We start from the raw sequence: 18,408 nt of genomic DNA on the forward strand, positions 1-18,408 counted from the left end.
CCTTTTCAGGTGCTGGCTCGGTCTCCTAAGGGCTAGCTGGAGTTACACTGCTCTGTGCTAAGAGGGTTGAGAATTGCCACTACTTAAACTACTGCTCCTGAGGAACAGGTGTGGCCTCCTCAGGTGTGCTAGGGCAGACAGTCACCACAGAGACAATCACCACAGTGCCTGATCGGACAGCAAGTCCCTCGACCCTCAGCTGCACCCCAGTGTCACCTGCGTGTTCTGTTTTGATGTGCTTCTTGTGTTCAACGGTGTTGGAAAAGGTCTTGTCACAGGAGCTGCACTGCAGCGATGAGAACTTAGGTGACCGATGGTTCTGAGCAGCGAACACATCTGGGTGGTGTGTCCGATTGTGGTACCACAACCCAGACAATTGCTGTAAGGCATTTGGCAAATGTTAGGTTCTAGAAAGTTCCATGGATGAGAAACAGTTCTGAGACAAGCTCAGGATCTAGAATTGTGATGAGCTGGAGGCTGGAATGAGTGGGGAGGGCGAGTGGGGAGGCCTCTATGAGCAGAGCTCAGTGGGCCCTTCCGTCAGCCCTTCGCTCACACATGCTGAGGAGGAGATGTAAAGATCTTCCTGGGCAGACAGACTACTGGACCAAAGCCTGGCTGACTGCTGCATACGCGTTCTGCTCAGTAGGCTTACCTCAGTGCTGCTGAGCCCCGGGGCATCCTCTCTGGCCCAGCTCTAGAAGTGCACTGGGAGAGAGTGTCTGTCTACAAGTCCTCAGTCTCTGAGGGATTATACCCAGCCTCAGCCCTCCCACAGCCACGGTGTGAGGCTGGCACAGGTCCGTTTCTCAATGAGTGGTTGCTCTGCTGTTTTCTATGACCAGTTTCTAACAAGTTTGGTTTACTAGACCTCTGTGTTGGTTCACTTTAATCACACACTCATCTCCAAGGTAAAACCCACGCCCTTCCCTGGGAGACAACTGGGAAGCATCAACCATTCTGAGCACAGCAGCCCTGGGTGTGCTTTCAACCCCCACCCCGCTGCGCTCCTCACACCCCCAGTCAGCTGTCCAGAGTGCGAGCACTGAAGGAGGAAAGCAACACTCACACCACAATGATGCCGGAACCTTCTGTCAACTAGCACTTCCCATCTGCTGTGGACGTAACCAGGGCCTCGTGGATGCTAAGAGTGTACTGGCCTCAGCCCATACTTTCTCAGTCAAATTATCTGTCACATCCCAGAGACAAGCTTGGACAGGATGCGGGCAACAGAAGCCAATGGGGAGAAAGGCAGGGTGGGGCCGTGCTCCTGTGGCCAGCCTCACCTGATAGGCCTTGTTGCAGATCCCACAGCTAAAGGGCTTCCCTCCAACGTGGGTCACCATGTGCCGCTCCAGCATGGACGGGGCGCTGAAGATCTTCCCACACGTGGGGCAGGGGTGATACTCCTTGGAGTGCACCTCATGGATGTGCTTCCGGTGGTCCTGCAGTGTGGAGAAGCTCATCCTGCATTTCTTGCAATCATAAGGATCTTCTATGTCTGCTTCCAGGCAGGGCGTGGGGGGCAGGGCAGAGGGAGACAACAGACAGCAGCAGTCAGTGACACGCCCACCTCACACAGCAAGATGGAAGGCTGTTCAGACTTCTTATGGGCCAGAGTCCAAGGACCCCAAGTCAATGTGGCAACAATCTGGCTCTACTCCCTGTGCCCAAGGAGGCAGGGCTCCTCCAAGCCCGCGGACTCACTGTCTACACAGCATCAGGCTGCTGCTCACCTCCACCCCTCGCTTCCTGTCTCACATGTCAACCTCCGTTCTACTTTACCAGGAGTAGGACGCTTGCTCCTCCTGTCTGCAGCAACATGGCTGGCTCTTTCCAAACACACCTTCTGAGGTGTCACTGCAAACCCTCTGAAGTGTTGCAGTGCCTCCTGCCAGTGGCAGTAGGAAGGCATTTCCTTGGTCCTCACTTGAGACCCAATAGTAAAGCCTTTAAAGCCTTTGCATAGACTTCTGGTATGTATTGGCAGATGTGTTCAGGAACCGTGTGTGTGTGTGTGTGTGTGTGTGTGTGTGTGTGTGTGTTGGCTCCCTCACAGCCTGGTGGAGGAGGCTCTAGTGTGAGTCTTACTTTAATTAGAAAAGAAAATCAAGGTTTAGAGAGCAGCCAAAATCATGTCCAAGGATCTCACTAGGGTCCCTGGGAAGAGGTCTCACCTATTCACCCATGGACACGCCAATTCCTCAGTGGGACCTCAGAAATAAGAACTACTACTGATGGACACCAATGCCATTTAGATGACAGAAAACATCAGTCTTTTTCTTAAAAGTAACTTAAAGCAAAATATTTTGATAATAAAGTCATTTGCCCATAAGAAGGGTCCAAAGCATAAACCTGTGTGTATAGTAACTGTTTACTTAGGAATCCTACCCAGAAGCAGCCTCCAGAATCACTGGCTAGTTTCCCTGGAAATCCCAGGTCCACAGTCTTTTAAGACACTTTGATTCAGTTTCTACTGGCAATACTGTAGTCGGTGAGAGCAGGGCTTGCGTGAATGGCACACTCTAGGGTGTGAACGATTAAGTCCAAAGAGTGTTTCCCTTTTCTGATAGTCCTGCTGCCTGGGAAAGAAGACTAAAGTAGAATGTTGTCATTTCCTGAGGTTGAGAAGACATCAGACATTGGCACTGGGTCAGAGCCATTCATCTCATCTGGAGGCCATGGTGACAGGAGTTCTAGACTGTCTTGCTAACTCCTTGAGGACATGACACAGGAATCCTCTCACATGTTGAACACACAGGAGCTCTGGTAAAGTCTTTGCTGGGTGACTGACAAGAGCTATAGACGACATGTTTACAGAGAGCATATACTGCAACACTGTACCCACAGCCAGAGACTCGCATGAGAAAGAAAGTGGAGGCAGGGGGTGGGAGCAAGGCACTTGGTAAGCAAGAAACATATGCTCTGAGGATGGCATTTGGTACCCAACAGGGCTGTGCTCATCACCAGTAACACCAGTCCCTGGCATTTCAGGCAAGGAATCTAGTGCTTTCTTCATGCTACTTCTGTAGTGGTGTGACCAGAATGGCCCCTAGGCTCATATATTTGGATGCTTAGTCATTAGGGGTGGGGATGCTTGAACAGGGATTAGGGGGTGTGCCCTTGTTGAAATGGGTGTGGCCTTATTTGAGAAAGTGTGTCACTGAGGGGTGGGCTTTGGGAGGCTTCAAATGCTCAAGCCAAGCTCAGTGTCTCTCTCTGCCTACGGATCTGGACTTAGAACTCTCACCTATTCTCCAGCACCATGTCTGCCTGCCCGTTGCCACACTCCTCGCCATGATGATAATGGACTAAACTGTTGAAACTGTAAGCCAATCTCAAGTTAATGTTTCCTTTATAAGAGTTGCTGTGATAGAATACTGATTAAGAGAATTTCATTTAACTTTTCCAACAAGCCAAGGTGGTGGTATTTCTATTACTATTTATTCCAGTTTGAAAGGGGGCAGAGGAGACTCATCAGGGCAAAGACATTCATCTAAGGTCTCGAGGAAAAGTATGTGGGAAGATGAAAACTCAAGTCTAAACTCCCGGGACTCTCGGAGTCCGCCTGCCGCACTTGCTGACTCAATTATACTACACATAGGACACAGCTAGAGCGGAGGACGAGGAGAAGCCAGGGCTCAGCCGCCCTACAGTTTTTCACTCACGCTGTCTCTTGGCTCCATGAGAAAGGCAGGCAGTTGGGCCGGCCCCAAATAACTCAGTGAAACAAATCGGCACGTGGAGGAGAAAAGCCAGGCAGGAGTTTGGTGTGAACACGGCAGCAGTGCCCAGCACAATGGACATTTAACTCAGGACAGCCAGGCTTGCTTCTTTAGCAACAGCAGGGGTGAAAGCAGGATGAATGTGGAGAGGGGAGGGTAGAAAATGGAGGGCTCGGTGGAATTGCCCATGTCCTGTGAGCATGCCAGTGAAGACATTCTCTCTTCCAACATAATTTGCTTCTGCCAGCCAAACACTGTAAGGTGAGCTAAAGAGACAAGGAGATGGCTGGACAGAGAAGCAGGAAGCACAGCAACATCCTAAGAAGGGATTCTTGTTAAGGGAGCAAAGGACTGTGAGCTTTACAGAACCGGGAGGAGAGGGCCCCAGATGGGACCAGCTCTGCCACAGTGATAACTCTGCCATGGCTGGCAGAGGCCTCCTCTGTGTGGTACCTGATGTGGTGGTTGCGGTACGTACTGTGGAAGGTGTGCAGGTGGATGGAGAGGCCGTTGGCTTGCCGGAAGCCCTTTCCACAGTCCCTACAGACATACGGCTTGTCCCCAGTGTGGGTCCTCACATGCCGGGACAGCTCGATCGACTGGGCGAACACAGCATCGCAGTACTGGCATGCGTACATTTTCCCTGCAAACACACATGAGTGAGTGAGAGCACGCACTGAACTCAGATGGCATGCCTGCAAACAGAGTCAACTCCAAAGCACACACCAGAGAAATGTCACTGGCAGGTGACATTACCTCAGGGAATGTAGGGTAAGTTTGAGGTACCTCATCAAACGCACACACCTCACAAACACAGCCCATCACACTGCGGGCGAGCACAACTGGATGGGAACAAAGCTCCTGTCTCCAAGAGAACCTGTCTGTTTATCAGGCTTCCACACAGAGGACACCCCCTCCCCTTCCAGCAACAGGAAGGTCCTTCTGTCCAGAAATGTAACTTAGATCTTGCAAAGCACAGTTTGTTCTCCTTGCAAAACAGCCTAGGATACAGAAGACCCTGTCTCACAATAGAACAAAGGAAACAACATCCAAATATCTAGTGAGGCTTCCCAGTACTACAAGGATGAGCTAGGGATTCGGAGGGGACAAAGCCTTGCAGTGACCCACTTCAGTCAGCGCCCAGCCCTTGATTCCTGAATGTCCCGTGTGCTGCACAGCGTGACCAGAGTTAGAAAACAGGTGATGAGGTAGCCTGAAGAACGAGCATCTGCCACCAGGCCCCCAGCTCCTCCCAGGCCGGGAGGCCACCACTGTGCAGGAGGGGCTCAGGTTCAGCAAGCCCAATGCTAGGCCCCACCCAGCTGGAGCAGGCAGCCTCGTTCTCATCTTTTTACTGACCAGGCCCTGAAGTAACATTTTGTACACGCACACACATGCGTGCAAACACATACGCACAGTGTGAATCCTAGTCCGCTATCACTCCGTTACCTACTCTATGGTGGTCTGTAGTGAGAACCTGTTACTGTCCACTTATAAGTCAAGGCTGTGGCTGAGTCAAATGTCTTGTGATGACAGACTGTGCTAGCCTATCCAGGGAGGATATCCTAGAGGAATCCTGTGAGGGAGGAGAGAGTCCAAGGGAGGCCTGCAATAGGTGCAGAGGCTGGAGTGATGTGGTGCAGAGTCAAGGCAGTGCCTCGAAGCTGCACAGCTCAGGGACTGAGTCTCTCCCAGAGTCCCAGACTCTGATCCCCATCCTTGGGGAACCCTTTAGCTTTTAGGACCCTTTTTAAAAATAAGTTCTAACTCTCTGGTGGTAACAACATGTGTTATTTTAAGTTATTATTATTGGTAATTCATGAGGACAGAAGAGAAAACCAAAGTTCTTTCCTTGGCTTCTAGAAAACCCTGGAAGCCTTCACCCTCGACAGCCCAAATGAACACGCCTCCTAACGCCGTCCCTCAGGATTGTGCCTCCAGCTCTCGGTGGTCCACAGCTCACTTGCACTAAGGAAGGGCGTGGCTAGATTGCTCATCTCTGAGGCATCCCTGATGGTGTGAACAGCACACGCTAGCCCTGTTCTTCGCCACTGCTCCCCAGCGTTAGTTTCCACCAAACAATGACTCTCTCTCCATGTCTGTCACATGTTTGCTGTCCACCTTGTCACTAAAATGTAAGTGCCACAGAGACAGGGCAAGCTTGTCTCCAATCATATGTCTGCAATAGCACTCAGGAGACCCACTCAGTAAATCTGTCTGTCTGTCTTTTCTTTCGGATTTTTGACACAGGGTTTCTCTGTATAGCCCTGGCTGTCCTGGAACTTGCTTGGTAGACCAGGCTGGCCTCAAACTTGGAGATCCACCTGCCTCAGCTTTCTGAGTGCTGAGCTTAAGGCTTGTGCCACCACAGCCTGTCAAGCAAGTGTTTCTTGAGGGCCTTCTGTTGTCAGTCACTCTCCCAAGTTCCCTAGGAAACTAGCAGCTCCATCTTCGCAGAGCCTGCGCTCTAGTGGGGCACTAACCAGGGGTGACTGCACTCTGGTGCAGATGTCCAGCACATGGAGAAAAGGAAAAGAACCAGGTGAGGGCAGTTTCCACTAAGGAGGCCAAAGAGCAGTCACAAGGTGAGCCTGGAGCAGGGAAGAGGAGCAGAGATGTCTGAAGGGCGGAGCCCAAGAAAGGGGACAGAAGCCCTGGAGGAAGTGCCTGAGGCTGATGAGGACCCAACACTTGCAGAAGAGCGTGAGAAAGGGTGAAGAGAGCAGACGGCAGAGTGCAGTCAGGGCCTGAGCATGGCTGGCCTGCAGGCTGCAGGACTCACTGCCCACTGCCGATGAAAAGCCACTGTGGTGTTGAGCAGGGGCGTGGCATGCCAAGCTTTTGCTTTAAAGTAATGGGGAATGCTGAGAAAGAGAGGCTGTGAGGCACCGAAACCATCCAGATAAGGCGGCAGAGGCATGGCTACTCACACCCAGGAGCTCCGAGCTCTTATCCAATGTCACTGCACAGGTCCCCACTGTGTTCTCTACCATCCCAGGATGCTTCCCTGTGATGTGCTGACAGCAATCCACCTGTCTCTGCCCCACCCCACCCCACCCCAGCAGTTACAGGGGCAGAAGGACTCCAGCTGGCACTTGACACAGACTGCTCACAGACGTACTCTTGTCAGGTCTTACTCCGGCTTCAACTCTATCCTAAGCACAATTAATTCCCGGCTGTACATAACTCTGACCACAAAGTCCTAAGGCTGCTCCAGCCAGCTCTCCAAGAGCCCTCAGGGAAAGCTTTCTACAGCCTGTGCAAACATGGCTACCTCTGCCTTTACCTCCCTACCTGGTGTGCCTGCCTCAGCTCCCCCAGTGGCACCCTGCAGGAAAAGGAAGGATGTCCCTCACCTTCCGAGTGCTTCTTCTTGGTGTGGTAAGCCAGGGCTGAGGCCTGTGTGAAGGTCATGAGGCAGTGCTTGCACATGAATGGGCGGTCCCCAGTGTGAAGTCGCAGGTGGTTCTTTAGTGTAGAGTTGGCTGCAAACTTTGCCCCACATTCCTCACAGGAGAAAGGTTTCTCGTCGAAGTGCTCCGTCAGTTTGTGGTACTGCATGCCTAGGTGTGGTACCAGGCCCAGAAGAGACACTGCAGTCAGCGTGAGGAACCCGGCAGGAGGATGCCCACACAAGCTGCACTTGCCAGGCTCATGCTTTAGCCATAGGAAGCCAGGCTACCCCAGCCGCGGCATCCTGCCATGACACTCACATGCCATTGGCCCACTTCCTAATTCCCAGTCATCTCAGCCTCACTCCAGGCTGAATCTGGCATAGAGATTTTTAGCCCATCTTCCCCATCATCCCTCTCTTGAAGGACTCGCCACTCACAAATGAGAAAACGAAACTCACTTTTTAAGTAAGGCAAGGCAAAAATCGGATGTAATGCCCTAGGGTTTCCATACCAATAGGTAAATGGGATGGGCACCCAACAAGCCAGAAGTTAAACATCTGGCTACAGTTATTATAATCGCCAGCGTGTGGGTGTGGTGCTAGATACTTAGTTCTTCTATCTTCAGACTTCCTAACAGTACAGAAAGGTAAGGTGAGGCACGTCCCTGACAGTTGGAGCGCCAGCCCCAGCGCTGCTGTTCTTCTCAGGATGCCATCACGGCCTCTATGAACCTGCCTTGTGCTGAACACATCGCACTCCTGCCGCACACACTGCCGGGCTGGAACCCAAGCGACAGCATCTGCAGCCACGACTGCCTTCTGACATACCTGAGGCATGGGCAAACTCTCTTCCGCAGAGGTCACAGGTCACTGGCAGTCGCTTCTTCTTCTTCTTGGGGGCATCTGGCTCTCCACCTGCACCGCGGGCATCCGGCTGTTGCTTCTCCGGCTCCTTCTCCGGGTCCCTGGTCTCGCTGCCCTCCTTACTCTGCCCCTGCCTGCTCTTGGCCACCCGGCAGCGCTTCATGTGCACCTTCAGACGGCAGTAGAAATGGAAGCTCTTGTCACAGGCTTTGCAGACGAAGCTCTTCTTGGCAGAGTCTGGGGAGGCAGAAGTGTCTTTCTCCTGTGGCTCTGGCACGGGCCCAGGCTCCCCCTGCTCCTTTTCTTCCGTGGCCTGGCAGTCTTCTCCGGCTGCCTTGGCTGCTTCTTCTGCTTTGCCCTTGGCTCCAGGGGGAAGCCGGTCAGTCACCTTCCACCTCTCCTCTCCATTTTCCTTGGTAAGGAAACCTGCACAGGAGAAGACTCGTGGCTCCAGGGCTTGGCTTCTGTTATGCTTGTGACTTCTCTAATACACTCTTAAGAGACTGGAGACTAACTGGATCCTCGGGAAACTCGGACGTAATATAGCTGTCCTCTTTACTCCCCACTAAACATAGCGAGCACCAGTCACACCGGCGCTCCCGGCTGCTAGGTACCAAGCGCACATAAAACGAGCAAATATCTTGAAGCACGACATCCTCTTACATCAACTGCTTCTTCTCAATAGAGAAAGTGCCCCGGGTCTAGCAGGCCCTCCAACCCTGTTCCTTACCAACATGTGCCAACTCCTGCATGAGGGGCTGCAGGCCAGGGAAAGACTTGTGGACACTGCATAGGAGGTGACAGATCGCAGAGGCTGAGACAGATTTCTCCATGGCTCTGCTCAGTAGCACTCTCAGGGAGGCTTCGGGGCTCACTGTCTCAGAGGATATGCTCAGCATCTAAATGAAAACCAGATACCAAGCTGTTTTAACTAACATCAGACTGTCTCCATGGTCTTCAACATCAGGGCAGAAAAACTGAATTCTAGAAGACACAGCGCCATCTTTAGGTGGTCTGTATTTCTCTCAGACACGTGAAGAACCCTGCTTTTCAGAGGACAAGAAAATAAGCAAAATGCAAACCAGGGAAGTACATTCCAAGCTGTGCAGAGAGAACAGACGGAGGCATCCGTGTTTCCTGTAAGAACTGCGTCTCAGCACCAGGCACCTCCCAAAGAGCCTCTCTAGATCTGAGCACAGGCAGCCTGGGGGGGCAGAGTATATAGATTCTAGAAGTGAGCCCAGGAAGAGAGGGCTATAAGATTCCAAACGTGAGCACATGAAGCCTGTGGGAGGGGTATAGGAGTCTAGAAGTTCGCACAGGGGGGATGGTGATGAGCCAGCTACAGCATTTGGCAGCAGCTGCTTCTGTAGAGATCAAGATAATTTTTCATAATATATAATTGTCTCCATGTCTAGAAGTAATTCTGCATGAAGAGTGGCTTCATATTTTTAGACACTTAGATGTACCCTTTTAAACATCATTTTCTTTCATAAAGAAACTGAGCGTTTTAAAGCAGGTTCAAATAGGGGCTTTAAAGAGGCCAGGAAAATGATTTCAAAGCTGTCCTCTTTCAGAATGCTGGGACTGCGGGCAGAGAGTCAGCACACACTGAGAAAATAAAGCAAGGCCGTCACAGATGGCCACATGGAGCTCTCATTGCGGAAGACATTTTACTTTCGCTCTTTTCAAGTCTATCTAAATAAACCTGATGTCCCTGCAGGCAGGCAGGAGACTAATTAGTGAGGCTAAAATGATCAACTGCAGAGGCCCCAGCTCTGAAGAGCATGGCACTCTGGAGAGAGGTGGGCAGATGAGCCTCGCCTCTGGAGCTCTGTGGGAGCATGTGCCAACTTCTTCCTGTCTGGGAGGCAGACTGAGGCGGGGTTGTCACCACTGAGGATGGTTAGAAACTTGCCCTCTGTCTATGTGGATCAAAAGGACGCTCCAGGTACATCTGTAGTTTAATTTTATGTTCCTTTATTATCCTTCTCTGTTCCAGATGTACATGACAGGGTTTAGATATCTCTTAGTCTTCCTCAGTCCCCATCTAGATTTTCTGGGATGCTGGTCAGTATGAGATGCCTCACAGAAAATGAGCTGGCACTATTCGCTGCCCCATATGGGCAAAGCTTTGTTCTATCTATGTGTATCTTGGCTCTGTCAAGAAGTAGAAGAAAGCACACATTAAGACCAACCTCTTGCATCTGAGACCAGCTGCTTGTGAGAACACAGTAGACACAGTTACCATTTCAATTGTCCCCACCGCGCTAAGATGTGCCCACTGGGGTTGGACACTGGGTTCACTGCTTACTCACCAGTGTCCATGCAAGCTTCTGTAAAGGGGATGACATCACCTGCCACCCAGGGCCGAAAGCTGAAGGGGAAAGGTATTCTGAGGAGCTAGTGGCATGCTGCAGAGGAAGACGGTGCCAGGCATCTACCTGCAAAGCTCTACACAACTTCATGGCCACACACCTCCACCTGTCCTCCACTCTACACAACTTCATGGCCACACACCTCCCTCCACCTGTTTTCTGCCCCCCACCTCGTTCACGGTCTCTGCCAGGTGTTCCTCCTCTGAAGAGAGGTGCTCACGCCCTGCCGTCTGCTGGATGGCCTCCTGGACCAGCTTGCTGTGCCTGAGGATGGTTTCCAACACTGTGCTCTCTGGGGCAGTCACTGAAAGGAAGGGAAACTGGACAGTCAGACAAACCTGGGGCATCATTTTCTCCTTCACCTCCCCACTCTGCTCTTCACAAACACAGCCCATCTGTCTCTTCACTTGGGCGAGGTGTGAGCATGGCTGCCAGCACTGTAGCCAGAGCACAGTGACGCACAGTGACGCACAGTGACGGATGGCAGCACCCACATAAGCCTCTGCAGGCATGCACTTCCTGACGTTTCCATGCGTGGATGCCGGGCCATGTTTGAATCAGGGCTCACTATCTAGTTCTTCAAATACCACTTTTCAGAACACACTTGAAATCTTTTCTTCTTGGTCACCTACGGTCAACCCACTGTGTAGGAGAACACAGGAACTTATTTGTTGTTGCTCCTGAGGGAAGGGACATGGGTAGCAACCATATTGAGAGTCGTCTTACTTCCTAGGGGTCGACAGTTGTCTCAATAGGGGCAACACCAAGGCAAAGGGAAGACAACTCACCTGCCCGGAAGAAAGCCCCAGCGCCAGCCTCTCTTCCTACTTCCTCCAGGAGAAGCTTCAGTGGGCAGGTCTCAGTCTCTTGAGCCGCTAGCAGCAGTTGCCAAATGGCTGTTGCAGAGAGAGTCTGCCTTTCCAGAGCTGCTGCCATCAGGGAACTGAAGCCATCCGAGCCAGAGTCCTGTCTCACCAGGGTCTGCATGACCTTCAAGATGCAGCACAAGCATAGGTGTTAAAGATTGACCCTGAGCTGGTGTGTGTGTGTGTGTGTGTGTGTGTGTGTGGTGACTGTATGGGGATTACAGGCATGTGCTACCAACATAGATGCAGACAGATTTCTTATTTGTAACGAAGTTCTTCATTCTTTCTCATGAGCACCTTTCTTTATGACTACAGACATGGCAACATTTGGGCCAGTGAGACTGCTGAGGTAGTACTGGCGCTGGCTACCAAGTCTAATGACCTCAGTTTGATCCCTGTAAGTCACCCGGTAGGAGAGGACTGACTCCTGCAAAGTGTTCACACTACAAACTAAATAAACAAAACCTTAAAATAAGAAACTTCATCTATTCTATTTGGCACTTTCCCTTAGAAAAGGAGTCACCTTCTAGTTCTCCTTCTTGGCATTTCCCAACATAGCCGCACACATGTATTTATAGAAAATGGAAATGGGTGTGTATACATAGCTGTCTTCCCCTCCCAGCTGCTTACCTCTCTGTCCCTGGGGGCCAAGCTCGTCACCCGTGAGATCACCTTTAGTAGCACCTGGTTGTCCATCAGGATCTCAGACAGGTTTTCATGGTACTTCCTCAACAGCTCGGCTCCGTAAGCATCAGGGTCAGGGGCGGCTGTAAGGACAGCATCCGAACGGTAATGTTTGACGTACCTGAGACAGCCAAAGGCTTCTAAGAAGACTAGAGTCATAGACTAGAGAGAGAGAGAGAGAGAGAGAGAGAGAGAGAGAGAGAGAGAGAGAGAGAGGAGAAAACAGCAGCAGCGAGCTGCTTCTGCTGCAGAGCAGAGTCCCGTGGCCAGCCCGGAGCTGCACACACAGAGTCTAGATCTCCTCTGGTCTGATCTACACAGAATCACCAGTGCTTCAGGGTCCTACAGACAGGCGAGTGGTCAGGAGAAGGCAGTGACTGACTGCCCAGCAGGCGGGTAATGAGGACGCAGCATTTGTAAGAGGCTCTGAGGTACAGATTGAGTTCTTCACATGCCCAGGGTAAAGGACCCACATGGTGATCCCAAACACCAGCATCACCAGTCACGGCCGTGCCCGGGACGATGGGTGAGGTCTGTTCGATGCCCCTGAGCTATTCCCGTAAATCATATTTCCTGGGAGGTAAACACAGTACAAGCAAACTGCATGTCCCTCACTTTACAGAATTATGTTTTTATTTTCCTCTTTGACCCAGTAAGTCCACTTCTGGAAACTAAGCCTAAAAAACCCTGAGGGCAAAGGACCACTGCCACCATAGAGCCAGACAATGAGACTGGCTGGAAAGGCGGTAGCTAACATTTGCTGATGGCCTACTATGTGCCAGGCACTTCATTAAGAGCCTAACAGGTGTCATTTCACAAGAGCCACAAAAATAAGCATGACAGTCCTTACACTGCTCGTTCCAGGGACAATGTGGCTCATAAAGTGAAGCTGTGTGTTCAAGGCACACAGACATGGATGGCACGGTGGTGGCTCGGGGCCTCCAGTCTTCCCGTTATACATCTGCCCAGTCCAGGGCACATGTAACACACCTTGCACAGCTTTGCGATTACAAAAAAAAAAAAAAAAAAGCGCACAGCCTTCAAAGGAGACTGGAGGTGTTAGAAATACAAGAGATGCTTTGGTCCTGTTGAATGGGGCAGCCTTACAACTAAAAGATAAGGCACCCAAGGCACTCACTGACTTGGGGAGTAAGACAACAGACTCTTTCCTTCTCCACTTTGGGAGCTGCCCCACTTGGTGTATAAACATTACTATACATTGGAGAAATGTTCCCCTGTTTCCCAGAAATCCATTTTTTTCTTTTCTCTTCTGAAAAAGTATATCTTGAACATATATACCCTGGAATAGGGGCAAAGAAGTTTCAGCTGGGCTAAGAACTGAAATTGGATCACTGCCTTGAGCTAAGGGACACCACAGAGGGGTGGGGTACCTGGGGACTGTAGCGTACAGCTGGGAAGGGAACAATCAGGATTTGAACTTGTCACTCACATCCATCCACACGGTCTGCTGGAACGCACAGCCTCTTGGGCTCCTCTGTCCACTCAGTTGCACAGGTGACTCTGGCCAGGCCTGTAGGAGGAGGGCTCATTAATAAATCTGAACCACAGAGACCCTAGGAGGGAGCTTAATGGAGAGGAGCCCTCAGATTCCAACTGATCTGCGACAGTGAGCTTGCTTCGTAATGCCATTTCTTAACATGTGTCTCATCTTCCCAGCATGGGGCCAGAAGGCAGCTTTAAGCTGTGATTGTCTGTACAAGCAGCTCCTGTCCAGAGAGTGAACAATTAGCTAGTACCTGTGGTGCTGGGGGATTCCGCTACTTTCTGCAAATTGTCCAGCAGGAGGCCCAGGTTTGGGAATGCTGTCCTCACAGCCTGGAGGAGTTTTACCAGACTCTTGGCAGGCAGGGTCTTCTCTTTAGTCACTCTGTGCAACAAACTCTCTATTGTCTCCTTGGGTGTTCTGCCCTCACAGCAGCTCTGAATCACCTGCAGGGGCACGCGATCAAGCAGACACCAGTTACTGCAATTCCCAGTGAATCTGACACACTACCACCGCAAAAGCCAGCTAGAGCCGTGCAAGATGCCCACCTCCAAGCCCTCCCAAGTCGGTCTCTTGTGGGTGAGTGTAAGAAACTGGGTTCCAGAGAGGAGGGAAAACGGGAAGGAGTAAGTGAAGAACTGAGTCAGCCTTGACTGACTGGCAGTCAGGGTGTTTATTTATTTATACAGAGCACAGAAGGCAGGGATAGATTCATGCTGTTCCGAGAGATACAGATCAGATCATTTTTGTCCCCAGACACGTTTGACTTCCTCTTGTATGTCTGGGGTCATAAGTTTAGTCATCATTGATAAACTGTGGTAGAAAAGAGTTATCTTTTACAAATCATTTTCCCTCATCAACTCTGTAACCCAACTTCTAAGAATCTAGAGGCGTATTTTGCCAAAGCAAATATATATGGTAAATGCCAGCCTGCTCTCAGGCCAGCAGCTCTTGTGGTTTCAAGGGCACTAGGTGGAAAGAACATCTCCCAGCCTGCCCAGGCAGATGGTCATGTCCAGAGTGGTGTACTATTAACTCTTAATGGTCCGAGTACCAACTGTCATTAGGCTCAAGAAAAATCCTCAGGCCAAAGCTGCTGCAGTTATTATTTAATCTGTGGTATAAGACAACGTTTATATTATATCTCAGTTATTATTTAATCTGTGGTATAAGACAACGTTTATATTATATCTCAGTTATTATTTAATCTGTGGTATAATACAACATTTATATTATATCTGTTATTACTTAATCTGTGGTATAATACAATGTTTATATTATATCTCAGCTATTATTTAATCTGTGGTATAAGACAACATTTATATTATATCTCAGTTATTATTTAATCTGTGGTATAAGACAACGTTTATATTATATCTCAGTTATTATTTAATCTGTGATATAAGACAACGTTTATATTATATGTCAGTTATTATTTAATCTGTGGTATAATACAACATTTATATTATATCTCAGTTATTATTTAATCTGTGGTATAATACAACGTTTATATTATATCTCAGTTATTATTTAATCTGTGGTATAATACAACATTTATATTATATCTCAGTTATTATTTAATCTGTGGTATAAGACAACATTTATATTATATCTCAGTTATTATTTAATCTGTGGTATAAGACAACATTTATATTATATCTCAGTTATTATTTAATCTGTGGTATAATACAATGTTTATATTATATCTCAGTTATTATTTAATCTGTGGTATAATACAACGTTTATATTATATCTCAGCCCCTGTCTATGGCAGAGATCACTCCAGCCAATTTAACTTTGTTGCTGTATCTTCCTGGAGGGGCATACCATATGCAGCCCCCAATCTTACATGTCACGTAACGCATATAGAAGGAAGAGCTGGTTAATCTGTCTGCTGACAGCCCCTCTAGCCCACCACATCTTGTTGACCTTTTCACATTTACTTTGTTCTGATTATCTTATCCCTGAGTGAGTACAGGGGCAGACGTTCCATGAGTATCTTGAAGCCAGAGCCTCCTAAGGAGATCTCTGGAGTTTTCATGTGAGTCACATCCTTCAAGGTGCAAGATCTTCAAATAGGCCAGATAAGGATATTTCCCTAAAAGTAGGAGGGGCAGTATGCTCAGATGGTCCCGGAGAAACTCAGAAGCAGTACTCCTGGGAGAAAGGTATAAATGATTCATAAGAAAATTCCCATCACCCAATATCCCCAAGTTGCACAAATATTAAAATCTCCCCAAGCATGCCGCGTGCTGCGATGCAGACCCGAAGTGAAAGCTGGCGTGACGGCGGCCATCACGCCATGTGGCTCAGCTTTGTTGGCTCTTTACCAAGCAGCCGTGCTACCTGTATGACTTTCGCTGTGCCAGTCTCTAGCACTGCTATTTTTCATAGTCCTGTCTCTTTTTCTATTTAAAAACAAAAACAAAACCAAAAAAAAAAAAAAAAACCAAAACAAAACCAAAAAAAAAAAAAAAAAAAACCCCAACTCCAAACAAATAGCTCCATGAAACTCTTCCCCAGCGGTAAACCTATGTATAGTCTGTTTCCAGCAGCCTGCACTGTTTAAAAACCATTTTAGAGACAGGACTGGCCTAGTACTTGTTACATAGCCCAGGCTGGCTCTGAACTCATGGCAATCCTCTTGCTTCAGCCTCTCAAGTGCCAGCTAGAGGAAAGCACCTCAGATCTGGCTACTGTGATCTACTAAGTAATGTATATCTGACCAGCTCTTTGGATCCTGTCTGCTTACTGCTTAAGATACCAAGTGTGTGTGTGTGTGTGTGTGTGTGTGTACATGTGCACATGCACTGTTCATGCAAAGACATTGGGTGTCCTGTTCTATCAATTTTGACTTTGTCTCTTGAGACAGGGTCTCTCACTGAACCCAGGTCTTGGCCTGCCAGCCCCAGTGCTCCTCTATGTGCCTGGGGCTCCAGGCACACATGGTGACTTTGCCTACTTAATGCACGGGTGCTATGACCCACACTCAGGCCCTCATGCAGCTAGCTGTCTTACCCAAACCTCTCCCCACCGCCCCCAAGCCACGTGAAATCAGCTATTCCCGAGTCTTCTCATTTTCAATGGCCATGTGTTTCAGCTCTACTCCAGCTCAACAGTCCCATTTCCCTTGCTTGTCTTGGTTTGTCAACGGAGTTTCTGAGCAAAAAGGCTGGTAAAGTTGTTGGAACAATAAAACACGTGACCGACACTTTCCTATTGCCATATAACTATTTGTTTCTTCTTAAAAATTTTATTTATTTTACTTTTATATGCATTGGTGTTTGGCCTGTCTGTGTGTCTGTGTGTCTGTGTGAGGGTGTTGGAGCTCCAGGAACTGGAGTTACAGACAGCTGTGAGCCGCCATGTGCATGCTGGGAGGAGAACCCAGGGCCCCTGGCAGCAGCCAGTGCTCTCAATGCTGAGCAACCTCTGCAGTCCAATAGACTATGTCTTCATGGTCCACGATGCAATGTGCATAGCGTGGCTCTTATGGAAATGAACAGAGTATTTCAGTGTACTTGATCCACAGCTCCCAGTGACTGATCTGTGAGCCTCCCCCTGGGAAACGCCTGCTCTCAGGAGACAGTCAAGCAGATCTATCATGCCAGCCGCTGCCATTATCAAATTAGCTCCCTTCTAAAAGAACGAATTGAGCTTTAAAATCAGTCGTTTTTCCTTGGATAATGTCTAATGTCTATTGTAGATACTGACTAAATGAACCATAATTTAAAATTTAAGAGCTTGTATTTAAAATGTGTGGTGACCACAGCACAACCTTTACTCTTTCTTAAGCAGCCTCTGTAGCCCAGTGAAGCGGCATAGGGATGGCCTTTAAGGCCAGACTGACCCAGCTGGCACCTCAGCGCTGGCTTCTGTGCTGTGTGACTTTGGGCGAGTTACATGCATCTTAGAAGCTTGTTTTTTTCCACTTGCAAATGAAGATAACCAAACCAACCCCTGTACTGTCCTTCTGAGGAGTCTGTAAGAGGAGGCTGCTGCTTCCAGGGCCCAGCGTGACTGCTAAGGACACATGTGTGCCTTCAGAAAAACCAGCATGCTGCCATCAGCCACCCACCATCTGCAAGGTGGTGAGGATGCTCTCGGTGTGCTTGGGCCCAGAAAGCCCAGCAGAGCCTCAGCCTCAACAGGCTCCCAGGAGGCAAATGTCAGGACCCTGAAGCCTTTCCTATATCTCTCAGCAGACTGTTAAGCAGCAAGCCAAAGGCAGCTACAGTAACTGCTATCCTTATGTCCTGAAGTAAAAAAATTGTTGTTTCTCAGTTTTTACACAAAGAAGTCAAGGCTTTTACAGATAATGCACAAAAAGCATAATTTGGTAAAACAAGTTCTGATAGGCCTGGCACTCGTTCCCCTGGGAGACAGGAAGCTGTGGCCATGGACTCAGTCATTTCTTCCACAGTGGGTTGGGCCGTGCCGCCTGCGTCTCCCAGGAGCAGCAGCTGTGGCTGTATGACCCCAGCTTAAAAAGTGTTCCTGTGATTTGCAACTAATTTAAGTTCTGCTGCAGCTGTTTTGTCAAGTAAACTGAAAGTGACAGGGGAAAATGACATCGTGGTCTATCCTGCAGCAGAGCAGAGAGCTGGGGCTGGCTCTACCTAAATGCCGTTTTATAGTGCAGAGTCCACTTTCAGCCTGGTTCATCAGGAAAGCTCTGGGAAGAATAATCAATGAAATCTTTCAACAGGGAATCTAGTGCAAGGAGCAACTCACCAAAACTGAGTGCCTAGAATGACCTCTAATCTGAAACCTCAGGAGGAAAACACCAGCTCATTCTCTACCATGTAAACATTGTCTATGAAGCTTACAGAACTTCAATACACCATGATTTCTAAAATTCAATTTTGAGATTAGAAGCTGCCCCCACCTGTCTGTCTGCCTTGGTTTCCAACCTAAAGTGACTCAGACAGATGGACTCAGCTCACTATGAACCCAGTGCTAACACACCAATGGTTCTGACATTTCTCTCCTG

General features: G+C 49.2%; 1 protein-coding gene across 3 annotated transcripts in view; it reads right to left on the reverse strand.

Annotated features, from left to right (window-relative positions):
- Window positions 1-18,408, reverse strand: part of Zbtb40 (zinc finger and BTB domain containing 40) — a 69,150-nt gene that overhangs the window by 8,552 nt on the left and 42,190 nt on the right. For 2 of the 3 annotated variants that reach the window (XM_052177798.1, XM_052177799.1), the window contains 11 exons: window positions 13,669-13,861; window positions 13,362-13,442; window positions 11,858-11,994; window positions 11,150-11,351; window positions 10,532-10,665; window positions 8,714-8,882; window positions 7,948-8,409; window positions 7,082-7,288; window positions 4,204-4,368; window positions 1,287-1,504; window positions 217-379 (listed from right to left, as the gene is read on the reverse strand). In XM_052177798.1, the coding sequence (XP_052033758.1) occupies window positions 217-379; window positions 1,287-1,504; window positions 4,204-4,368; window positions 7,082-7,288; window positions 7,948-8,409; window positions 8,714-8,882; window positions 10,532-10,665; window positions 11,150-11,351; window positions 11,858-11,994; window positions 13,362-13,442; window positions 13,669-13,861 (2,131 nt within the window). The remainder of the gene's footprint in view (window positions 1-216; window positions 380-1,286; window positions 1,505-4,203; window positions 4,369-7,081; window positions 7,289-7,947; window positions 8,410-8,713; window positions 8,883-10,531; window positions 10,666-11,149; window positions 11,352-11,857; window positions 11,995-13,361; window positions 13,443-13,668; window positions 13,862-18,408) is intronic. The other variant, XM_052177800.1, reaches the window with a different exon arrangement.

Source organism: Apodemus sylvaticus, chromosome 3 (genome assembly GCF_947179515.1).
Source record: "Apodemus sylvaticus chromosome 3, mApoSyl1.1, whole genome shotgun sequence".
In the NCBI taxonomy this organism is placed as follows: domain Eukaryota; kingdom Metazoa; phylum Chordata; class Mammalia; order Rodentia; family Muridae; genus Apodemus; species Apodemus sylvaticus.